This window comes from Nematolebias whitei, chromosome 12 (assembly GCF_014905685.2).
Source record: "Nematolebias whitei isolate Nwh7 chromosome 12, NemWhi1, whole genome shotgun sequence".
NCBI classification, from domain to species: Eukaryota; Metazoa; Chordata; class Actinopteri; order Cyprinodontiformes; family Rivulidae; genus Nematolebias; species Nematolebias whitei.
In genome coordinates, this window is record NC_056509.1 from 30047846 (window position 1) to 30069670 (window position 21825).

The 21825-nt window shown below is 39.5% G+C and overlaps 2 protein-coding genes across 2 annotated transcripts in view; one reads left to right on the forward strand and one right to left on the reverse strand.

The window, feature by feature from the left end:
• The window catches only part of LOC119418514 (WD repeat-containing protein 26), a 368230-nt gene that overhangs the window by 87542 nt on the left and 258863 nt on the right, over nt 1-21825 (forward strand). The gene's annotated exons all lie outside the window — the stretch shown is intronic.
• On the reverse strand, nt 12456-20625 carry gpatch2 (G patch domain containing 2). Its single transcript, XM_037685821.1, has 10 exons — nt 20441-20625; nt 19520-19763; nt 18791-19341; nt 17643-17707; nt 17260-17457; nt 16775-16895; nt 16609-16648; nt 16398-16462; nt 16155-16243; nt 12456-13449 (listed from the first exon to the last, which is right to left on the reverse strand). The coding sequence occupies exons 1-10, from the start codon at nt 20545-20547 to the stop codon at nt 13280-13282; spliced, it is 1650 nt and encodes a 549-aa protein (XP_037541749.1). The 5' UTR covers nt 20548-20625; the 3' UTR covers nt 12456-13279.

Genomic DNA, 21825 nt, shown 5'->3' on the forward strand with positions numbered 1-21825 from the left:
ACCCACCACCACCGCCGGCGCCCCCGCCCCCCCCCCCCCCCCCCATCACACACATTAGCATTAGCCTACGAACTGGAGAGTGTAATCTGCTTAGTTTATGTCGGACTCTCAGTCATCCATCAATTATTGGGACAGTGGAAAAGACTATTGATGCTGTGGGCAAACACCCTCGCCCCGCTATCCCAACAGCACCTCCCAGACTCCTGATTGGTAAAAGTAGAAAGAGACGGAGGAAAGGTTGAAAAATAAACTTCAGAAAAATCACAAGATATCATATTATATAAGAAGAGTTTTCAGTTTAGCTGTCCTAAAATAGATGGATGGGAAGGAAATGATACACAAACGGGCTGACAGACGAGCGCTTGGCCTGAGATCAGTTTCTTATTGATCTGTGGCCCTCTGGATGGAGATCACCGATCCCACTGTTCCCACATGCCCACATTTATGGCCGAAACTTTAGAAACCCTCTGAGAGAAGCTTGGAGAAACATGGAAATGTCACTTTGAGCTGCTGGGACCTGCTGCAGTGGGTCAGTGGTCTTCAAATGCTGTTCATTTATCTGCAGATCTCACAGTGGAGGAGAAATGTGTGGACGCTTTCAGGCAAACAGGATTTCGCCGGGACTAATTTAAGTACTTTTTTATGAATATTTGAGGGCAAAACACTCAGTTGATTTTCCACCCTGCTGAAGGAGTTTTCCTGACATTTAAAAAACTCAACACCTCTTTGAAACCGCCGCTTTGAATAATAATTTACCACTTTCCTGCCATATTGTCTTCTAGATGCCCATCCGGAGGCCTTTATAGGGCGATTAACTGAGCTTCTGTTTACAGCATAATATGGATTACCACAGCAAACACCCCTCATATTCCCAACAAGCGCTGTTGGATTAAGTGGTCAGCTGCTGGTCCACCCTCCTCTGTCTTTATGTGTCTTCTGCCCTGGACACAAGAGGATCATCTCTTGACTCTTAAATGTGCCGGTAATTACCGGTAATGTCTTAAACAGGAAGCTCAGAGGAGAGCAGCAGCATGTGGAAAAATATTCATAACTTTTCTGTATATATGCCTCATATTAATGCATCAGGTCTTTACTTCCTAGAGCCACCATCCTGAGTGCTTTACAATAAAATACAAATAATAAGAGATTTGTTATGATTAGCTAAGAAATAAAAGTATAAATAACCTTCTGGAGTTCATATTTTAACACTAACTTTCTCAGTAGTGTGAACTGCATTGAGCTCCATTTTTCTTCTGTATGTTTTTTGGCGTGTAACTTCTACAATTTTTGTGCCATTTCAATAATTCATAAATCAAAACGTCCAGCTCATTCAGGACATTCCTGATATAACTGTTGGAACCATATTTTTCGGACTATAAGGCGCACCGGATTATAAGGCTCACAGTCAATTCTTGAGAAAATTAAAGGATTTAAAGTGTTTCCTTATAGTCCGAAAAATACAGAGTTTGTGCAATTGTTACCCTTTTTAAAAAATTAATATTTAGCTTTTTCAGCCATGTTTTTCTCATTAAAAATGAATGGCGCTCTCCTTCCTTTGCACTGCTTACAACCTTTTACTGCTCATTTCGGCTTTTGTTCTGGTTCAGCTTTTTTTTCAGCTTCTTTGTGCTGATTTCATCTTCCTTTAACTATTTTCAGCTATTTTTCGGCTCCTTTCACTTTCTTCCTGCTCATTTCAGGTTTTTTGTTTTTTTTTACCTTCATTCTGCTAATTTCAGCTTTTTATGATGCTTTTAGATTATTTCCGCTAAATTCAGCTAATTCTGTACTTTTATTTATTTATTCAGCCTCTTTTAGCCTATTTCATCTTATTCTGCTCATTTCAGCTGTACTCAACTTTTTCTACACATTTCTGCCATTTTTCTGCTGCATTCTGCTTCTAACTTATATTAATATGTATGTATTTTCACTTAAAAAAACATCACATTAATATTTTTTTCCGCTGCTCCCTTCATCAGGGAACTAACTTTTGCAAAAAGATCTGAAGCTCTCGACCTTGACCTCTCTAAGGGATTTTAAACAACTGCCAAGTTTTTTTTTGATTGTCTACTGTTGTCATCTGTGCTCTTTGTTAAAAACAGGTCTCTCTTGTAAATGAGTCCTCGAGGCTCAATGAGACTAACCTGTAGAAATAAAGAATGAAACTCACACAAAGACTTGACAATTGTTTTCACGCTGGATGCTCTTCCTGATGCAACCACAGACCACCGAGCTTCCACAGCCCTCTGTGTGGAGCGGAGAGCTGCCATCTAGGGCGCCGGAGCTTTAGGACCTCTTTCAGGGTCCCCAGAGTGGGGCAAACAAGGGTGGAAGCAGGGGTGCTTCATTTATCCCACCGGTCCAGGAAGTTGAACTGGGGACCTTCCAGTTACTGTTACAGGCTTCCCTTAGAAGAAAACTACTATGTGGATTGGAGTCCAAATCTAAACAAAATAGTGTTGAAACAAGTCTGAAAGGACTTGTGACCTGTTTCTCTATCTATAAAAGAAAAGGGAAAATTCTTCTGCAAAACTAACATTACAGACACAAAGTGAAGTCAAAGGGAGAATACAAATAAATAAATAAATAAATTAATTAATAATAATAATAATAATAATAATAACAATAATAATAATAATAATAATAATAATAACAACAACAACAACAACAACAACAATAATAATAATAATAATAATAATAATAACAACAACAATAAAATAATAACAATAATAATAATAATAATAATAATAATAATAACAATAACAATAATAATAATAATAATAATAATAATAATAATAATAGCAGCACGGTGGCGCAACTGGTAGAGCTGCTGCCTCTCAGCGAGCAGGTCCCTGGTTCAAACCCCGGTCCAGGGGCCTTTCTGGGTGGAGTTTGCATGTTCTCTCCGTGCATGCGTGGGTTTTCTCCGGGTACTCCGGTTTCCTCCCACAGACCAAAAACATGCATGTTAGGCTGATTGGTAACTCTAAATTGTCCCTAGGTGTGAGTGAGAGAGTGAAGTGTTGTTTGTCTCTATGTGGCCCTGTGATGGACTTGCGACCCGTCCAGGGTGTACCCCGCCCCTCGCACAGTGATTGCTGGACATGGGCACCAGCGACCCCCGTGACCCAAAATGGAATAAACGGGTAAAGATAATGGATGGATGGATGGATAATAATAATAATAATAACAATAATAATAATAATAATAATAATAATAATAATAATAATAATAATAATAATAATAATAATAATGGTTCGACTTGATTCAGTCCACAGCAGACTTTTGTTCTTTTGTTGTACATTTTGGTCAAACGGTTCAAGTTCAAGTGAAGTTTATTGTCATTCGCATCACTTATGGTACATGATGCTAAGGATTATTGTGCTGCACTTTTCTTAGACATGTCTAAAGCTTTTGACACTGTGGATCATAACATCTTGTGTCATAAGCTCTCAGAAATCGGTTTCTCAGAACACACCATTGGTTGGTTCTCTAACTATCTCTCAGACCGGAGGCAAATGTGTTCAACATAATGGTACTTCCTCCAGTTATTTAACAGTCAACAATGGTGTACCACAAGGCTCAGTCTTAGGACCCACCCTCTTTACAATCTACATACGTAATGTAGGTAAAAACATCCCTGATGCATCCATACATTTCTATGCTGATGACACAGTTGTTTATTGTTGAGCTAAAACTGTTGCAAAGGCTTTCCAACTTTTGAAATCTGCATTTGACATCATCCAGACAGATTTGTTCCACCTCAAACTTGTCCTAAATGCCGACCAAACCAAAGGGATGCTTTTTTTCTAATAGGAAGTTGGTCCCAGCAGTTCTTCCTCTGATTTCATCCTCAAATGGTGTCCCGATTGAGTTTGTTGATTCCTATAAATATTTGGGTATCTTGGTCGACTCGCATCTCTCTTTTAAGCTCCAGGTGGAAAACTTGTTAAAGAAACTGAAAGTTAAACTGGGTTTCTTTTTAAGAAACAGATCCTGTCTAACTCTGAATGCTAGTAAACGCCTTGCAGTGGTGGGATGTAACTAAGTACAAATACTTCGTTACTGTACTTCAGTACATTTTTCATGTATCTGTACTTTATTTAAGTAGAGTTAAATGTGGGTACTTTATACTTTTGCTCCACTACATTTTACATCAAGTATCTATACTTTCTACTACACTACATTTCTATAATGCATTACATTACAAGTTACATTCATGTTTTTTATTTGTTTGTTACTTTGAAAGTAACCACTGGTGAGAGGGGAGCTGGTCCATTGAATCACTGCAAAGTGGGCAGGTAACGTTAGGCCCACCTTCAAGAAGTGCTGGGCCACTGACATATATTCTAGTATATATGTCACTGAGCTGGGTGCACCCACAGCACCACTACACCCAAAATATATTCCACCGCAAGAGAGTCAGCCAGAAGATATGCTCCACCCATGGCCTTATTGAAAGACTGCTCAGTACAACAGGACAGATTCTCTCTCCCAAAAGAGCCAGACTGGACTCAAAAATCTTTGAAAACCAACTTCTTCTGAACTTGAACAAGAAATTCTTGCTGCAATATTAAAATGTGTCAGTTTATGGGATGTTAGGAGACAAGAGATGTCTCTAAATGGCTCGACACTCAGGTCCAAGTTTTAAAAATGGTGTCAGGAAGTTAAAATATTGTTCAATATTGACCCATTACAAGTTGACTAGACATTATTTTAACTAGAGATGATGACAAACTGGAGTTGAAATATCAGTGGAAATGATCAGAGCCTATTTCTTTGTTAGGTCTAACGCTCCTTTTGTTCAGGCAGACAACAACTTTTACTTAAATGTGTTTACTGCAGTTAAAATGACACATTGGTTTTTCTTTGTGTTAAATAAAAACTTTCAAAGGTAAAATCATTCCTCTTTCTTATTTTGCTTAATGGCATTTAACTCTGCAGGTCATCCCTGAAATTCTGACACACAGAATCACAAGTCCAAGTGTGAACTGTGTCACACAATAAAAACATGTATTATCTGCAGCATTGTTCATTAAAATGACACAACACTATTAATGTATTACAGAAAATATACATATGCTAGCCATACTTAAATATATGTAGACCATTGCATTATGTAATACATTCAGGAAGTACTTTTACTTTTAATACTTTAAGTATTTTAAACACAAGTACTTATTTACTTTTACTTAAGTAAAAATGTTAATGTGGTACTTCTACTTTTACTAGAGTACATTTTTGTCTGTTTATTTGTACTTTTACTTAAGTACAGTGTTTGAGTACTTTCTCCACCACTGACGCCTTGTATCTGTGACTTTCCTTCCCTCCATTGACTACGGTGACATTATTTACATGAACGCTCCTACAAGAACCCTGCAGATGTTGGATGCTGTCTATCATGGTGCACTAAGATTCATAACTGGCTGTGATTATCGTACCCACCACTGCACCCTGTATTCACTGGTTAACTGGACATCATTAACTTCACGCAGACGCTCTCACTGGTACATTTTCATCCTTAAATCACTTCTTGGTCTGCTGCCTTCATACATCTCCTCCTACATGTCTCTGCGTGAGTGCAGCTACAGCGTGCGCTCTCAGGACATTATTACCTGCAGTGTTCCCTCAGTGCAGACTGAACTAGGCAAAAGGGCCTTCTCCTACTCCGCTCCTGTTTCCTGGAATATCTTACAAAAAGATTTGAAGCTTTCGACCTTGACATCACTTAGTGGCTTTAAGAATCTGTTGGACTCCTGGCAGGGACCAATGCAGACATGTTCCTGTTTTTAGTTTTCTACATTTGCTTTAGAATCTAGCTGTTTTTTGTTACTTTTCTTATTTTTTTTTAGCCATTAGCCATCCTATTTGTAAAAAAAAAAAAAATCTGTATGCCTTTTTATAACTGTTTATTGTTGTCGCTGTTGTCCATTGTTGTCATCATTCTTTGTTGAAATCCGGTCTCTCTTGTAAATGAGTCCTCAAGGCTCAATGGGATTTACCTGTCTAAGGTTGAATGAATGAGGTGGAACTAAATTATGTGCACAGCGTCCCAGTTGCACCCAAAAATAGAAAAAATATAAAGCATAAAAAGAAACAGTATATAAGGATCTAAGATATACGCTAATAACGTAAAACAATTCGGCATAACAAAAACAGCCCGAACATGAGTCTGTGGTGAGCAGATGTTATGAATGAATACAGCAGTAAGAGATAATCAGCAGCATGAGGGTCAATATTTAAACACACCTAGTAAAGGAACATTACCACAAGTTCCTGAAACTTTGTGAACATTATTTTAAAGCACTCAGTTAAGGACCAGGGCGTCAAAATGTGAGTATGATCAATAAACTGCTGACTAATATATGTTTTTAAGACGTTTAAAATCTTCTGATGCACCTGAAAACAAGAAAATGTGCAGAAATTTCTATTATAAAACCCACACTAGAAATCCGATGTAAATATTGACCTTCAGGGTAATTCAGCCCGTTAGGTGATATACGTCATGAATTTGTTCTTTATGATGAATCAGCTTCAGGGTGATGTGCTCATCCTATTAACTGAAAACTAAACATTAATCAACACCATATTTTTTGGACTATAAGGTGCATTAAGTGAAACAAAACAGTCAAACTTTATTCATCTCGTTCACAACAACCACATAAAATCGGTTCGAGGTCAGTAAGCACAACCAGAATTAATACATAAGGCTCACTGTTGATTTTTGAGACAATTAAAGGATTTTAAGTGTGCCTTATAGTCCGAAACATACGGTAAATTAGTATTATTAGCTTCATGATATTATTTAAAAGATTACGAGCACGACTTGTCTTCTTCCTCTGCTCACCTGGTTCCCAGACGCCGTCCTCGCTGAGGAGCCACTGATGCGCGTTCAACACACACATGGAAACCTGGGAGTCAGCAGCACACACGCTTCATGCTGAAGTCAGGAACCTTCACATCCTCACACCCGCACTGAGAAACAGCACTCTGTCTCATCACGTCCATTCATTCATGTTTATACAGGTTAATCCCATTGAGCCTTGGGGACTCATTTACAAGGGAGACCTGATTTCATTAACAAAGAGTAATGACAACAAAAGAGGCATAAAAATTCAAATTTTCACAAACATCACTTTTATCTCCACAGGTGGCAAATTCAGCCCTCCAAACAACTCTAATAAGACAAAAACAGCCATCCTGTTGTGGTTTTAATTTAAATAATAATATAAAAAGAGCCAAGGCGTCCTGTTTCACCCTCTGGTTTTATCGTTATCATTTTTTTACACAATCTGTCAGCAGCTCCACAGGTGAGCCATCTTCATTCCCTCTTCCTCTTAAACCCTCCTACCTTTCTACTCCATATCATTTTCAGGGTGTGACCTTAAGTGACCCCCACCCCATCCTCACACACACACACACACACACACCTCCTGCTCATCCCCTCACCCATTCATCCTGCTCAGCACACTCCACTGAATCCCAGCCACTCCAACCAGTCAAAACGTAATTTTCTGCAAGATTGCACATAACGACTTTATTGCGTATGTGAAGACGTCCGATTATGCGCGCACAACTTCGGATGTGTCAACAGAAACAGTGAGGAAAAGGTCAAAATAAGAGCGGGACGCATGTACAGTTCATATTTACGGACACCTTTTGGACACAGAAACAAAGAAAGCACTGCTGCAGATGAACAGCTGAACATTATTTTTATTTTTTTTTGCTGAACTGCCTCCAAAGTCCTACAGGAAGTACTGACGGGTGCCAATATAAGAGATGAGTTCACCTGAGATCATTCACCTGCAGGCACACACACAGATCTGTTCCCAAGCAGATAATAAAAACACACATCAGTCTACTTGTTAGTGCTCAGTACTCACTGTCAGGTTCATCCACCACAGCTGGCCGGTCAGTGCTCTGCTCTACAGCTGCAGTCAGTCAGTCTCAAGGACAAACACTCCAGCCCTCCTCGCCTCCGGTCTCTGTAGCTCAGCGATGCAGCAGCAGCACACACAAATTCACAAACGCACACACATTCTCCTCCTCTTTGCTTCCTCTCAGCATCTCACTCTGATCCAGTGCTGAGTTCACCTGCCTGGCGTGCTCACAGGGGAGTCCTGAGAGAGTGTGTGTCAGGCAGAAAGTACAGAGAGAGAGTATGTGTGTGTGTGTGTGTGTGTTGAGGAGGACCGAGCCAACGCTCCCCCTTAAAAGCAGAGGGAGGTGCTGAGCAGGAGGAAGGGTAGAGGACACACAGCACTCCTGAATTCCCATAGATACAGAGGAGGGTTTTCTGTTGCAGCCATGCTAAAGAAGGAGGCCGGCGATGCACGTGTCGTATTTCAGGGATGTTGAGTCAGCATGTGGATGTGATGCGTGCACGGACAGAAGCTGGGAAAATTTTACTTACTCCTAAATGAGCAGTTACGGATTATCCTCATCAAGCTTTGCAGAGAGTGGTGAAGGCTGCACAGAAGTCTGTTGGAGTCAGTCTCCCCACCATCACAGACATCTACACCTCCAGATGCAGGAAGAGGGCCACCTGCATCACGAAAGACCCCACTCACCCAGCATACACACTTTTTGCCCCACTCCCCTCAGGCAGAAGGTTGAGGAGCATTAAGTGTAGAACCACTAGACTGAGGAACAGCTTCTACCCTGAGGCTGTTAGACTCATGAATCTCTAATCAGGATTATCACTGTGAAAAATCAAATCACTGTAATGCCACTTGATTGTTGATATGTGCTGCTGATCTCATGCTGCTGATCTGTTTTATGTTGCTGTGTTCATTTGTCCTCATCTGCTCACACAGCCTCATGTTCGTGCTGCTGTTGTTTGGCACATTGTTTTGTACTATTAGTGCTTAGTGTATTCTTAGTGTAATTCTTAGTTCATATCTTAGATCTCATTACTGTTTTTCTTTACAGTTTGTATTTTGGTTGGATGCAACTGGGGCCCTGTGTACATTGTTTCGTTCCACCACATGTACCACATGCGGTGTGAATGACAATGAAGACAACTTGACCTTGACCTCAAAAAGGAGCCGTGTGAGCTTTAGAAGCAAACTGGAAAGTTCTTCTGAGGGACACATTTCAACTTTGAGGCTTCATGCACTGATTAATACTTTAAAATGACTACAGACTTGATTGTTGTAGCAGCAAGTCGGTTATTTCAAAATGAAACTATAATACGTGGGGGGAAATGATTGTTTATTAACCTTTATTTAACCAGACAAATCTAAGATCACAGAGCTCTTTTGCAAGAGGTGGCCTGAAGGCAGCTGAACATGTAAGATTTTAGACTGTGGGAGGAAACCCACACAAACATGAGAACATGCAAACTCCACACTGAAAGTCCAAACTGGGGATTGGACCCAGGACTTTCTTGCTGTGAGGCAAGTGTTAACCACTAACCACCATGCAGCCCAAATTATCCAAAGCAGCAAAACATGGCTGATAAATTTATGAGACAACTCGAGAACCAACACACTTCTACTTACCATCAGTGTTGCCAGATTGAGTGGTTTTCATTCTGATTTTGCTGGGAACTTTGCGAAGATTTTTGTTGGATTGTTGTGTTTTGCCACATTTTGTTAAATTACCTTGGCTTGTACTGAAGTGTGTTCATGTTCAAGCAGCAATTATACTTTAACAATATATTGACTGGGTGGATTTTTGTGTGATGTGGCAGCTTTTAACAGATTTTTGGGCTGGAAAACCTCATCTCTATCTGGCAACACTGACAGAGTTCTTTAAGTATACATATAATTATTTAAATTTGACTCTTTGTTTCCCACTGAAGTGATAATGTAAATGTTTTTGTCTCTGTGGGTCTGTTAGCAAAACAAAGTGGCCTCCCTTCTTTAGAGGACCATTTTAATGAAGCACCAGAACAGGGAACACCATGGGAGACCTCACCCACCCCGCCCTCCAACTGTCCTCCTTCCTCCCTTCAGGCTGGAGGCTGAGCCACCTGAAAGCTCCAAACATCCAGGCTCAAGAGCAGCTTCTACCCTGAGGCTCAGGAACTCTGAGGTTTAAACTGCACTTTATTGTGTTTTATTGTTCTTATGTTTTTTAATTACTCTTTGTTTTTAAATCACGTTAGGCTGTGGAGTGCAGCTTATTTATTGAAGTTTTTTTGGTTATTTATTGTTGTGATTTTTAACATTACCTGGGGAACAAATGTCATTGTCATGTTTTCAACATGTTGAATAAACTTGAAACCACTGGATGGATTTTAAACAAACCTTAAATGTTTAATTATTAGATGTACGTCAACAACTGATTAACATTTGCACTCATCAGGGGTGGAAGTAACAAATTACAAATAGTCACATTACTGTAATTAAGTAGTTTGTTTGGGTACTTGTACTTTTACGAGTATTTCTTTCAAGTGTGTAATTTTACTCCTACTCAAGTACAATTTAGACCATGTAATCTACGTCACTACTTTTAAAATCACAAGTCTCTACAGAGTACGGCCACAATTTGAATTAATTTTCAAACCGTTCATCTGCATCTTTGTAGCCATTAAGGCTCAGATCACAAACGCGCCAATTACCTATGACGTAAGCAAAGGACAACTCCGCAGAGTCATTTTATTTAGTCTACTCTTCGCAGCCAAACGAAGCCAGACAGACTCTTTAGAAACCCAGCTCCTGCTGACACTGAACAAAAGGTTCAGAAAGTGAAGGGTGACAGAAATGTCAGAGGTTAAGACACTTACCTGCCCGTTGTTCAGTGTATTTGGAAAAGTTTAACTGTTCTATGCCGGTTCCAAAACATTTTTGTCTTTCTTTTAACAAACAAAATTCCTGCTTTATCTACATTTGTTTATAAAAGATATGGCCTTAGTGTAATTTTTCTATACTTTATAGTTCATCTGAGAAATGTGCTTTGAATGTAGTTGTTATATATAGTAAATCTAATTGAATTACTTTTATTGACAACACAATAAAACATCAATTGGTTAAAAAGTAATTAATACTCCGAGTAGTTTTTGAGTACTTTATACTTTTACTTAAGTATTTTTATAACACCAGTACTTGTAACCGAGTACAATTTAAGCAGTGTAACTGTACTTGTACTTGAGTACAAATTTTCAGTACTCTTTCCAACTCTGGCACTCATGCAAGATGGCCGCCACAGCTAAATGACTTCGGCAAACGCAAAGAAACGGCAACAACTCTGTTTTATCAACATCAGGCTAAAGTGTGGCTGCAGCTGAGAGTCATCCACATCATGTACGCTGAGCTCCAAAATACTGTTTGGATTTTCACTTAAATTTGTGTTTTATGAAAGATGATTAGGGCCACGTGCATTTTTTTTTTTTTACTGAGAATTCTGACTTTATGCAAAAAAACAAACAAAAAAAAACACTGTTCATTTTAGCCTTTACCCTCTTCTGTAATTAAAAATAAAATAAAGGTTGAATGAATGTAGTCCAGAAGATTATGACAATGCCAAAAATATATTGTTTCCTGAATTCTGAAATTAAAGTCAGAGTTCAGATTTTTTTAATTATTTTTCCACAGTGGCCCTAATCCTTTTCTGTAATTGTGCCTCGTTACAGCTGAAAGGTGTTAGTGGAATTAAAATGTGTGCTAATAAAACAGAGCAAATGAGTTGCTCTTGAATTTCCCTGCAACAGCTTTTTAAGTTTTTAGCTGAACTGAAAATACTCACCTGAAACCATTTAAGCACAATTTCATAAAGTAAGTCTGCACGGTTAGAAGGAGGCAGATGGATGCCCATCCTGAGCCCGGCTCTGCTGGAGGTTTCTTCTCGTTAAAATGGAGTCATTCCTTTCCACTGTCGCCAACGTGCTGCACAGGGAGATTGGACAAACCAACAAAGTATCTGCTCGTGTCCTTGGATAACTTTTACCGATTGGCATTTGATAATGTGAATGTTTTTGTACAGTTCAGTTGAAGTTCAGTCTACGGTGTTTAATAAAATGTTAAATTTTATTTCATGCTCATTTTGTTTTCTTTACATTTTTTTCATATTCAAAAAACTGTATTCATTACTTTTATTGTGTATATTGCACTTAAACACTGAGCTCTGAATAAATGATCAAATATATTTTTATCCCACTTGATGAAGCAGAAAGGTATAATTAGCCTCACAAGATTAAAACCAGTTTTGTCCCTTTAAAATCTTTTTTTTTTAATTAATCCCAGACCTTTTTGTGTTTAAAAGGCAGGTTGTTCCGATGTGAAAATTACAGTATAAACATCCAACAACAGCTGAATAAAATGCTGCCATTACTCGCTAAAGACATGACAGCAAAGGTACAGAACATATTTTAATAAAAGTTACTTGACACGTGTTTCAGGCGTTTCCATTTCAGTCTGATTGGGCCAAAGCCCAGAAAAAAAGGTATAACCAGGCAAAATAGGTCAAAACATTAAATAAGTAAAAGCAACATGGCTTACTTTACTCCCCCACTGCATCCAAATATGCCCCAACACCTCAATATAAAGTGTAAAATGTCACTTTTCTTAGCTACAAATGTAATCTGGGAATCATCTGGAGAAAAACAAAACAAATCATAAAATAAAAACACTAAATCACATGTACAGAGGAGTATTTTCTTGTTAAGCTGCAGCAGAAATGTGCAGCAGCTCCAGCAGCAAATACATGTACAGTAAGACCACATGCAGCAAAAACTGTGATTTGGATTTTTATATTATCGTTTGGGGTGAAATAAAAAACGGTTTCCTGACGTGACTTCCTCCGTTACACGAAGAGTAAAAACCTAACAGCAATTAAGTGGAACCTAACTTCATTATATAAAAAAAAAAAAATGGTGTATGGCCTAGTCAAACCTTTGATTCTAAAACTTGTGCAAAGTTGGACAAACCAAGTCTCACTAACAGTCTAACACCTCTGACTGCTAACAAACTGAATGCTAACGAACCCTGCTCTCGGTTTACACTCGGTACGTCAGCTTCCACACCTCACACACCTGAGGTAACGTGATTAAACCATCAGTGTCATCTCCAACATGGAGTTTGAGCAAATGAAGTTGTTTCTACAGCCCAGTTTCTGTCAGCGAGTCACATGACGAGAAGTCCTCCAAGGATAACTCAGGCTTCTTGTAGCTTCCCCAATATGGGAAAGTCTTTCGGTCACGGATGCTCTTGGTTATGCTCCGAGCTTCTTCTCTTCTTGGAGCTCACATGGCTGGATTTAATAGGACCTTTATAAAAAAAAAAGAAAAAAAGAAATGGCCCTGAGGAGAATTCCCTTCCTGTCAAAAACAGGATGCTCAGTTGAAACCTAAACCCGCCCCTTTGGGTCTCTGAGTAGCTCGGATGGGCTCGGTGATACCCCGTCCCTCTGGGCCCAGGCCCATCCCTGGGCTCCAGCCCATGCTCTGCAACATGCGACTCCCCATGTTGGAGTCAGAGATGGGGGGTGCGTTCTCACCAACCACACCTGAAAAGACAATTAACAGATTAGGAAAAAAAACAAACAACAACATTTGATGCTAGAAAATCATGCAGCTGTGTTGGATACTGGGAAGATAATATTTGTTGAACTACACACACATGTTCTCTTATTACAACTGTCCATTTATTGATTCTGGGCATTTAGAGAAGCTTTAATACTCATGCCTTATTGACAATTTTGTATTATCTGCATGCAGTTTGTGTCTACAGTTTTTTTAATCCTTTGCCATATTAATATTACAAACAGTGATATTGCAAGATCAACAAATTTTCCATATACACCATATTTTTCGCTGTATATGTCGCACCTTTTTGCATAAATTAGAAAGCTGCAACTGATGCAGCAAAGTGACTTATTTATGTTTTTCCCATATTTATAGACCAATTTTTGGCTGTGATTTGACAATTTCATTCATTCTGACATGGAAAATATTAAACACTACAATTTTTAGCCACTAGAGGGTGCTTGACCTATATGGCAAGCCAAATGTCTTATTAATAGGTAAAAGTGGCTATTAATAAGACATTTGGCTTGCCATACAGGCCACCTTTGTCTGGCTCCAGGACTCCTGGAGCAAACGTGAAGTCAGCTGCATTTCGCCGTGCAGCCCAGGTGAAATGCAGCTGATTTGACCGTTAAAGTGCATTTATTAAGGAAAAGTTCAACTGAGAAACACCTCTGCGGAAATGTCGAGCAAACAAATTATTTTTAGGTGGTTATCTTGGTAAATTTAGAAGAAATGAACAGTGAGTTCTCCCTCTGCGCGCTCCCGCAGCTGCGAATCGACTTTTGAAATGCAGGTGACTTGACCGTCAAAGTGCATTCATTAAGGAAAAGTTAGACTGAGACACACCTTTACTATAATTTCGAGCAAACAAATAATTGTTTTTCAGTGTTAATCTGCTCCTGCGACTGCCATTTGGCAGTCAATCGATTTTTGGCCCTTACTAGTAAACAAGGACTCACTGACAGTAAAATGTAAACGTCAGAAGACGTATACCAAGTGGAGAATAAATGGCATGTAGCCTAACAATAAAACTAAAAGTTAAATTATCAGTTAAAACAACAGAAAAACATTGCAACAGTTTTATGTAAAGTCAATATTCCTTCTAAGAAAATGCCTCCAGTGCATCAAATCTGAGAAACTTGCTATTTTTAAAAACATTACACAGCTGATCCAGGGTTTAGCTCACAAAATTCAATAAAGTGGCTGTGGGAACTTTTCTTGGATTTCCTTCTACTTTTACTTTTTTACTCCAAATGAGATGTCAATGTCAATTCATTTCTATAGCACATAAAAACAAAAGCTGACCAAGGTGCTTTACAATGAAGTCAAATTACGACGAGAAAAATATACATCTTGTGCCACTCGGAAAACATAAAGTTAATAAAATACACAAGAAGAATAAAATCAGCTCTAACTGGTTCAGACTCTGCATGGATCAAACGCCGAGGAAAACAGATGAGTCTTGAGCAGAGATTTCAAAGTCTCAACACTCTCTGCAGTCTTTAAATGATCAGGTAAACTGTTCCACAATTTTGGAGCGGCAACCGCAAAAGCCGAGACGAGTATAAAATAATTTAGGTTGATGCAAATGAGTGAACGAGTTACAAGTCTGGTGTCAGTTAACGGAGTCTGTCTGCATACTGGTGTAGAATACCTATAAACCATGGAGTTGGCTTGTAGCCACACTTCCAGCTGTGTAACAAAAACATGCAGGAAGGTGACGCACATCAGTGTCCATTTGGACAGTGGTCATTCGGTCCTCTCTTTTCCAGGAAGCTCTGTTTGCTCACAGAGCCCAACTAATTACTGTTTTTAATCCTCTCTTTATTTGCTAGCAGTACTGAGTAAAGCCGCTCACTCCGATCAGGACTAGATCTCTTCTTATTTAGAACAGTTTTTAATAACTGGCTCAAAGGCTGAGAATGGTTCGTTTAACCAAAGAACAAATAAGATACAAATATACAAAGAAAGAGTGCCAGGTGTGTAAGTTGCAGACGGATGCACGTCCAATTAAGAGTTGCAATCGGGCCTAAAAAAATCCGGCCCGGCCTGAACTCGTAGTTTTTTTTTTTCCGAGCCCAACCCGATGGATTAACTGTAATTAGAGGCCCGAACCCGGGAAAAAAAAACAAAACAAACAAACAAACAAAAAAAAATTATTATTTTTTTTTTTTAATTAAGCTTTTACTGCTTTTGTAAGCAAATCGGTTTGGCATGATATTTTAAAAATGTATTCCAAAGAAAGGAAGATATAAGATTTCTTCTTTCATCAAATGGATATTAACATACAAAACAAACAGCCTAAAAAAAATCAACTCTAAAAATCGGCCATTATACTGATGAATAAAAATATTTTTTGAGCAAAATTATTTTGAAAAATATAGAACAAGGCTATTTTTATTGAACGCTCTGCTCACTTCGGCTTTTATAGATGCTGCTACTTCCTTCACCGCAGATGAGCGCAGATGCAGAGACTCACGCGGCCGGTGATCAGCTGATCCATCTGATCTAAACTGGACTTTTTTTTTTTACTTCTTTCAACCAGCAGGTCGGACCTGCCTCCTCCTCAACAAGTATATTAACACAATTTTATATTGTGCATTCTTATTTAGTTTTCTTTGTGCTTATGATTCGTAAAACCGCATCAAAAGCCCGAGAGGCGTAGGCTAGAAATGACCAGTACCTGAGGGGGCAGCGGTACCAAGGGGGGCTGCTTTTCGCCTCCGCTTGATGTCCCCTGTGCACAAAGAACCAAGGTGCCCGCTGGTTTGTCTGCAAAAACAGACAGGTGACAATTTGTTGATCTCTAGCAACACAAAAACACAAATTATCCTGAAATGTTCCTGAAACAGGAGCAAAGTAAAAAAATTCCTAAATACGTTGAGCCCCTGGTTAGATTAGCTGTTCCTTAAGGTAAACTTCTGACCTGCTTGCTGTTTTTACTGAGCAGGTCCTCCGATGCCCTCTGTCTGCACGCGAGTCCCAGTGCAACTGAAGTGGCAAAGAGGAGAGAACAGAAAACGTATTGTTTGAAGCACTTAGGAAGTACCACGAGCAACAAAACAAGCACCACCTTGATTCTTGCATGAAATTGAAGTTTGATTTATGCATTTGAACCTGTTTGAGACAAGACTCACCTGTCCGTGTTCTCTCCTCGAGCCTGAGCTAAACCAGGGTCTGGGAAAGATACGACAGAACGATTAAAGCAGCTGTAGAAAATGCGTTGTACGTGTAAAAGCAGACCACAAAAAATATATATGAGCAATGTGAAACAGTGAATAAAATGTACACAGCAAAACTCACTCATGTGAGTCCTGGGCTTGTCTGCTCAGCCTTTCGCTGAAGCCTGGACCGGAGCTTCCATGCAGCCCCGCTTCAGATCCCTGCTGGGTCCCATGAAGACGACTCAACCTGGCCTGAAACCCTGACAACCATCACAGTTTTACTAACAAATTAAGTCAAAACATAATTTCTGAAATTAACTCATTTGTTTGTAACATTTATATGCAAGAAGGGGTTCATTCTGAATTATGGAATTAAGAAAAAAAACAGCTTTATGTTGCTGTACAGGTGTTGTATTTTTAGTGTTTATGTGAAGTGACTGCCCCCTACTGGCCAAAAGTAAGATTGCAACATTACTACAAAACACACTGGACACGTAATATAAAGTTAGCTCCTACTTGAGTCACACTATAAAGCCACTTTGATGTAAAGATATCTACATTTTGTTTTAATCACGTTACAGCTTTGAGTGAAAGTGCCCCCCTCCCAGACGGATGGCAGCTTACCTCTCTGTGCTCCAGGGCTCAAGAGTGGAAAAGATCCCGTGAGAATACTGTTGAAGACTGGGTCGGCGAGGTCCAGCTCCTCTGATGCCGTTTCCCTCTCCCACCAGGGCACCACTCCTGCTATCCCACAGGCCCCACCGGGCCCATAGCTAGTCCCCGGGTCGGCCTCATAGAACCAGTCGCTCTGCTCGTCATCGCCTGGGACAAAAGACAGAAAATGAGACGTCGCAGGAAAACACTAAAATCTGACAATACATTTTTATGAAAGCTCATTTTTGTCAGAAAGCTTTACATGAACAGTTTAAAAATCATTACATCCTCACACCTTTGTGCATTAAAACAGACTGATTGATCTTATTGATCCTATTATTCCAAGTACAAACCTTGCCTCCCCTCATCATTTGTATAGAGACCCCCGTCACTGCTGTTACTCACACTGCTGGTCTCACTGAAAAGGAGACAAAAAAAATCTAAATAAATCAACAGCTTCAAGGATTTTTTAATTAAAATACAACGAGTAAAATTGGCTAAAACCTAAAGACCTAGTAAATGAATCAATGTTAGAACAAATATTAGCATATATTTTATTCTTACTTACAAAATCTCTCTAAAATCTCCCTTTTCACTGTAAGAGATGCCAACCATTCTGTAAAAATCAATTAGACCTCACTTGAGCTTCAGTACCGTTTCCTTAGGTTCAAATGACCAAATAGGATCTGCTAGAAAAAAAAAGAGCGAGCTTCACTTCTTCACTGAGCTCACACTAGTCTTAACTATTTAATGTAAAGAAGTTTGATATTGAATAACTAACAAAATTCTGAACAGAGTTGGTTTGATGAAGCTTAAACCTCTCAGATATCAAGTACCACAACAGCGATTCTAGTTTTTCTGAGACTTGTGACAAGAAGTCTGGAGAGAAAGTATCACACAAACATTTGTTGAGCCATTTTTGAGAAAGCAGATAGACTTCCCTATAGAAAAAAGTTGAGGAAAATGTTTTTTTCGTGGATTTTCTAAATCAAATTTTGACTAGAACTCATACAGAAAAGCATCAGGCACTGGCATGGTTTTGTTTGCAAACTAATACCTCATTACAGTAATTATTATTATGTTATTTACAGGTACATGAAACAAACAGACAAAAGAAAAACAAATGCAGACAGCCAGGAATCTATTTTAAATAAGCTTGTTGAAATATTAGCTACTCTGCTCCAAGTAAATTGGTTCCATTTGAAAATAAATTTAGAAAAACATCATAAAAAAAAGCCTTTCCTCTTTTTGAATTACTTATGTTTTTAAAGGAGTAAACTAGAAAATCCATAACTGTAAATCTGCCTAAGCAACTATTTTGTAAGGGACAAAATCTGAACTCCAAAAACTCCAATTAAATGAAACTTCTATTTTTTAATAGCCCGTCCTACATCTTACCTGATGTTCTAAACTAAGACTCAAAAACACACTTATGTTAATAAGACAGAAGCAGAGAACTTGAACGTCACTTGGGAAAAATAATAAAAAGTAAAACACTAACCACCGGTCACTCATGTCCTCATCTGAGCCCTTTTGTTCCTCTAGCTCCATCTTGTCTTTGAACCCATCCACTGGAGGAGAAACTGGGTCTTCACTTTCAATCACCACCCCCTCATCTGCAGCTTCCACTCCCAGTCTGAGGGTCCCCAACTTCCTCTTCTTTACCTGACTCTTCCCTCCCCCAGACCCCATCAGGCCATCTCCACAAAGCTCCAGGGCACCCCTGCCCTCGCAGACACTCAGTTTGTGAGGCCTGCCACCGACGCGAGCTTTGGGGACAGGCGGGGGCCCGAGCATGATGGAGGAGTGTGGCTCTGGGTCCGCAGGTGGGTCAACAGCCATACGTTTGACCTTACGCCGCCGCCTGAGGCTGCGAGTCCCCTCTGCTGAGCCCAGGACAGCCAGGTCGTCTGGCCAAAATGGACGTTTGCTTCGGCCCAGGTCAGCAGCATGAAGGGGTCGTCTTTTAGGGCCAAGCTGGTCATCGGAGTCGCTGTTGTCCCGGGCGTGGCTATTGGCAGCAGAGACTCCTCCTGAGCCGGCACGGTAGTCCTGCAACAAATGTCCCAGTGGTGAAAAAACAGACCATGATGCAGCTGCTAAAATAAAGTGTGACGTACTTCAACCAGTATAAACGTATGATATTCCCGACACAGCATGTACTGCATCTTAAGTGAAAGCAACTTAATGCTGATATCTTTTGGCCCGCCATCCCTTCACCTGGCCTCACCTTATGCTCCTCCACGCTGGACTCTGACCCCTCACTGAGGTGACCCGCCTCCCACGGCGGATGGGGGTTGTCCGAGCGTCGTTTTCGCCCCCTCCGTTTCCGAGCCTGCCTCTTCAGCAGACAGCCCACCGCCAGAGCATGGTCACCGCCGTCACCGAAACCGCCGCGAGCAGCTTGCTCCGAGCTCTCCTCCAGTGCTGACACCAGGTCATGGACCAGCTCGTCCATAGTCCGGTGAAAGTGCCTGTGATGAGGGGACAAAAACAGGGAGAGATTACTACTTTATATATTGTGCTACACACAAATACTTCTGTAACTAAAATTCCACATGTTTGAACACGTCATTATGAATAATATAAACAGAACCAACGATTGTGTGCATGTAAACAACATGTTAGACTCTCATAGCTGGAACAAACGACAGAAAACCAGGAACCCAGAAGACAGACCTTACTGCCAAGCACTCACGATAACGCTGGCAGCTGTCATTATCAAAATGAGGGATTACTCTGACATTACAATACCATTTTTAATCTCCTCGAGCAAATTTAGACTAAAAACATTGCTAAACTTTTCAATACTCACGTTACTAAAGATCTGAAAGCACAGGTTATATCTATGTGGTTTGAGACTGACAGCTAGCGGTGTTAGCCAAGCAGGCTAACGTTATGTCGCTAAATAGCTCGGTTCGCTTTTATAAACGCCAAATGCGACTTCTTAATATTTATTTAGGTGCTGCTAAAAACTACGTTAAATGTACTAACTGTTGCTGATATAAATTAAGTATGACAACCGCTTACACGCTCACAAAAATCCTTAGCCCTAGCCTGTTAGCATAGCATTTTTTTTTTTTTTTTTTACTCCGTAGTCGGCTGATGAGACGTGAGCAACATGTCACGTCTGAGATTTAAGACCACCTACCAGCCAGTTCCCGCTTTGCCGATGGTTTTTAGCTGACCTGCACGGAACATTAAAGCCACCGAATGCCAGGTATATTTACCCAGAAACAACAGACAAATCGTGAGCATACGCAGACAACATACTGACACAAAAGCTAACGATCGGTAGCTGGATCAATATGCCACAGGAGGACGCCGTGAAGGCAGCAGAGTGATGGCTTCAGGTGCTGCGGGAGAATTTGAGATTCACAATGTCATACGAGAAAACGACTGTTGTTGGAGCAAACTATAGCAATTAAAGAAAAGTTGGTCAGTGTTAAAGTTTGTACAACACGAGTTTAAAGATAAAGTATGTAAATACATGACAGAATGAACCTAAAGAAATCTACGCTATTAACTTTAAATCAAAGTTTGAAAACAGCACACGAAGGCAACATTTAATTCTTATTTGCATGTAATTACCACTATTGAACACTAGATGGCATTGAAATTTAAATATGTCCTTGCACTAGCTTGGGAAAAAAAAACTATTTATTTTGCAAATTGCACAGATTTAACTTTTTTTGTTATAGTTCTAAAAAAAAAATTGCACAAATTTTATTTCAACACGTGTTTGAAAAAGCAGAAAGTGATGGAGAAGTAGTTTATGGTTGTAACAAAGAGCAGCCTCTATTAGAGTGTTTTTATTATGTATTTATTAATTTATTTTAGTTGATGTTTTAAAGTGATGTGGTTGGAACCTGTTGATAAAATGTAACATAAGCTTGTTGACGTTTTTGATGCAATAAACTATTAGGAGAAAATTAAAAAGAATTGCGCAAATTTTGGGATATGCTTTTAGAATTAAAAGTTTTTGTTGTTGTGTTTCGGAGCTGGGATGAGGTTGAGTGGGGAGGTGGAATTTTTTATTTCTCCAAAGGGAGATAGGCATAGAAAAGTTTGAGAACCACTGACTTTAAGGGATAGTTCAGGACTTTTGAAGTGAAATTTGGCTAAAGTCTTATGAACAGTTATTATCTTACCTGTCATAGATGTTAAACTGTCACAACCTGGAGCAAATAGAGAGCAAGGCCACGACTACAATGAACTGCTTCCAACTCAAAACCACTTTTACAATCTCAAAAGTTTCACAGCATTGATAAAAAGACTGTTTTATAAACCTTAAACTTTCATTAGTTTCAGATTACTATATTATGTCAGAAACATATTGTTTCTGCTCAAGACTGCTAAGAGAAGTTCTATTGTTTTATATAACTTTAGCAATTTTTTAGATGACAATTGGTTGTGATCCAACCTAAACCAGGCAGTCTGGTCAGAATTAAGCTCTATTTCTCCAACATTAAGTTTATCTAAAACAGGTAAGATATTGAGTCTGTGTAACCAACATTATTAACTTGTTTATTTAAA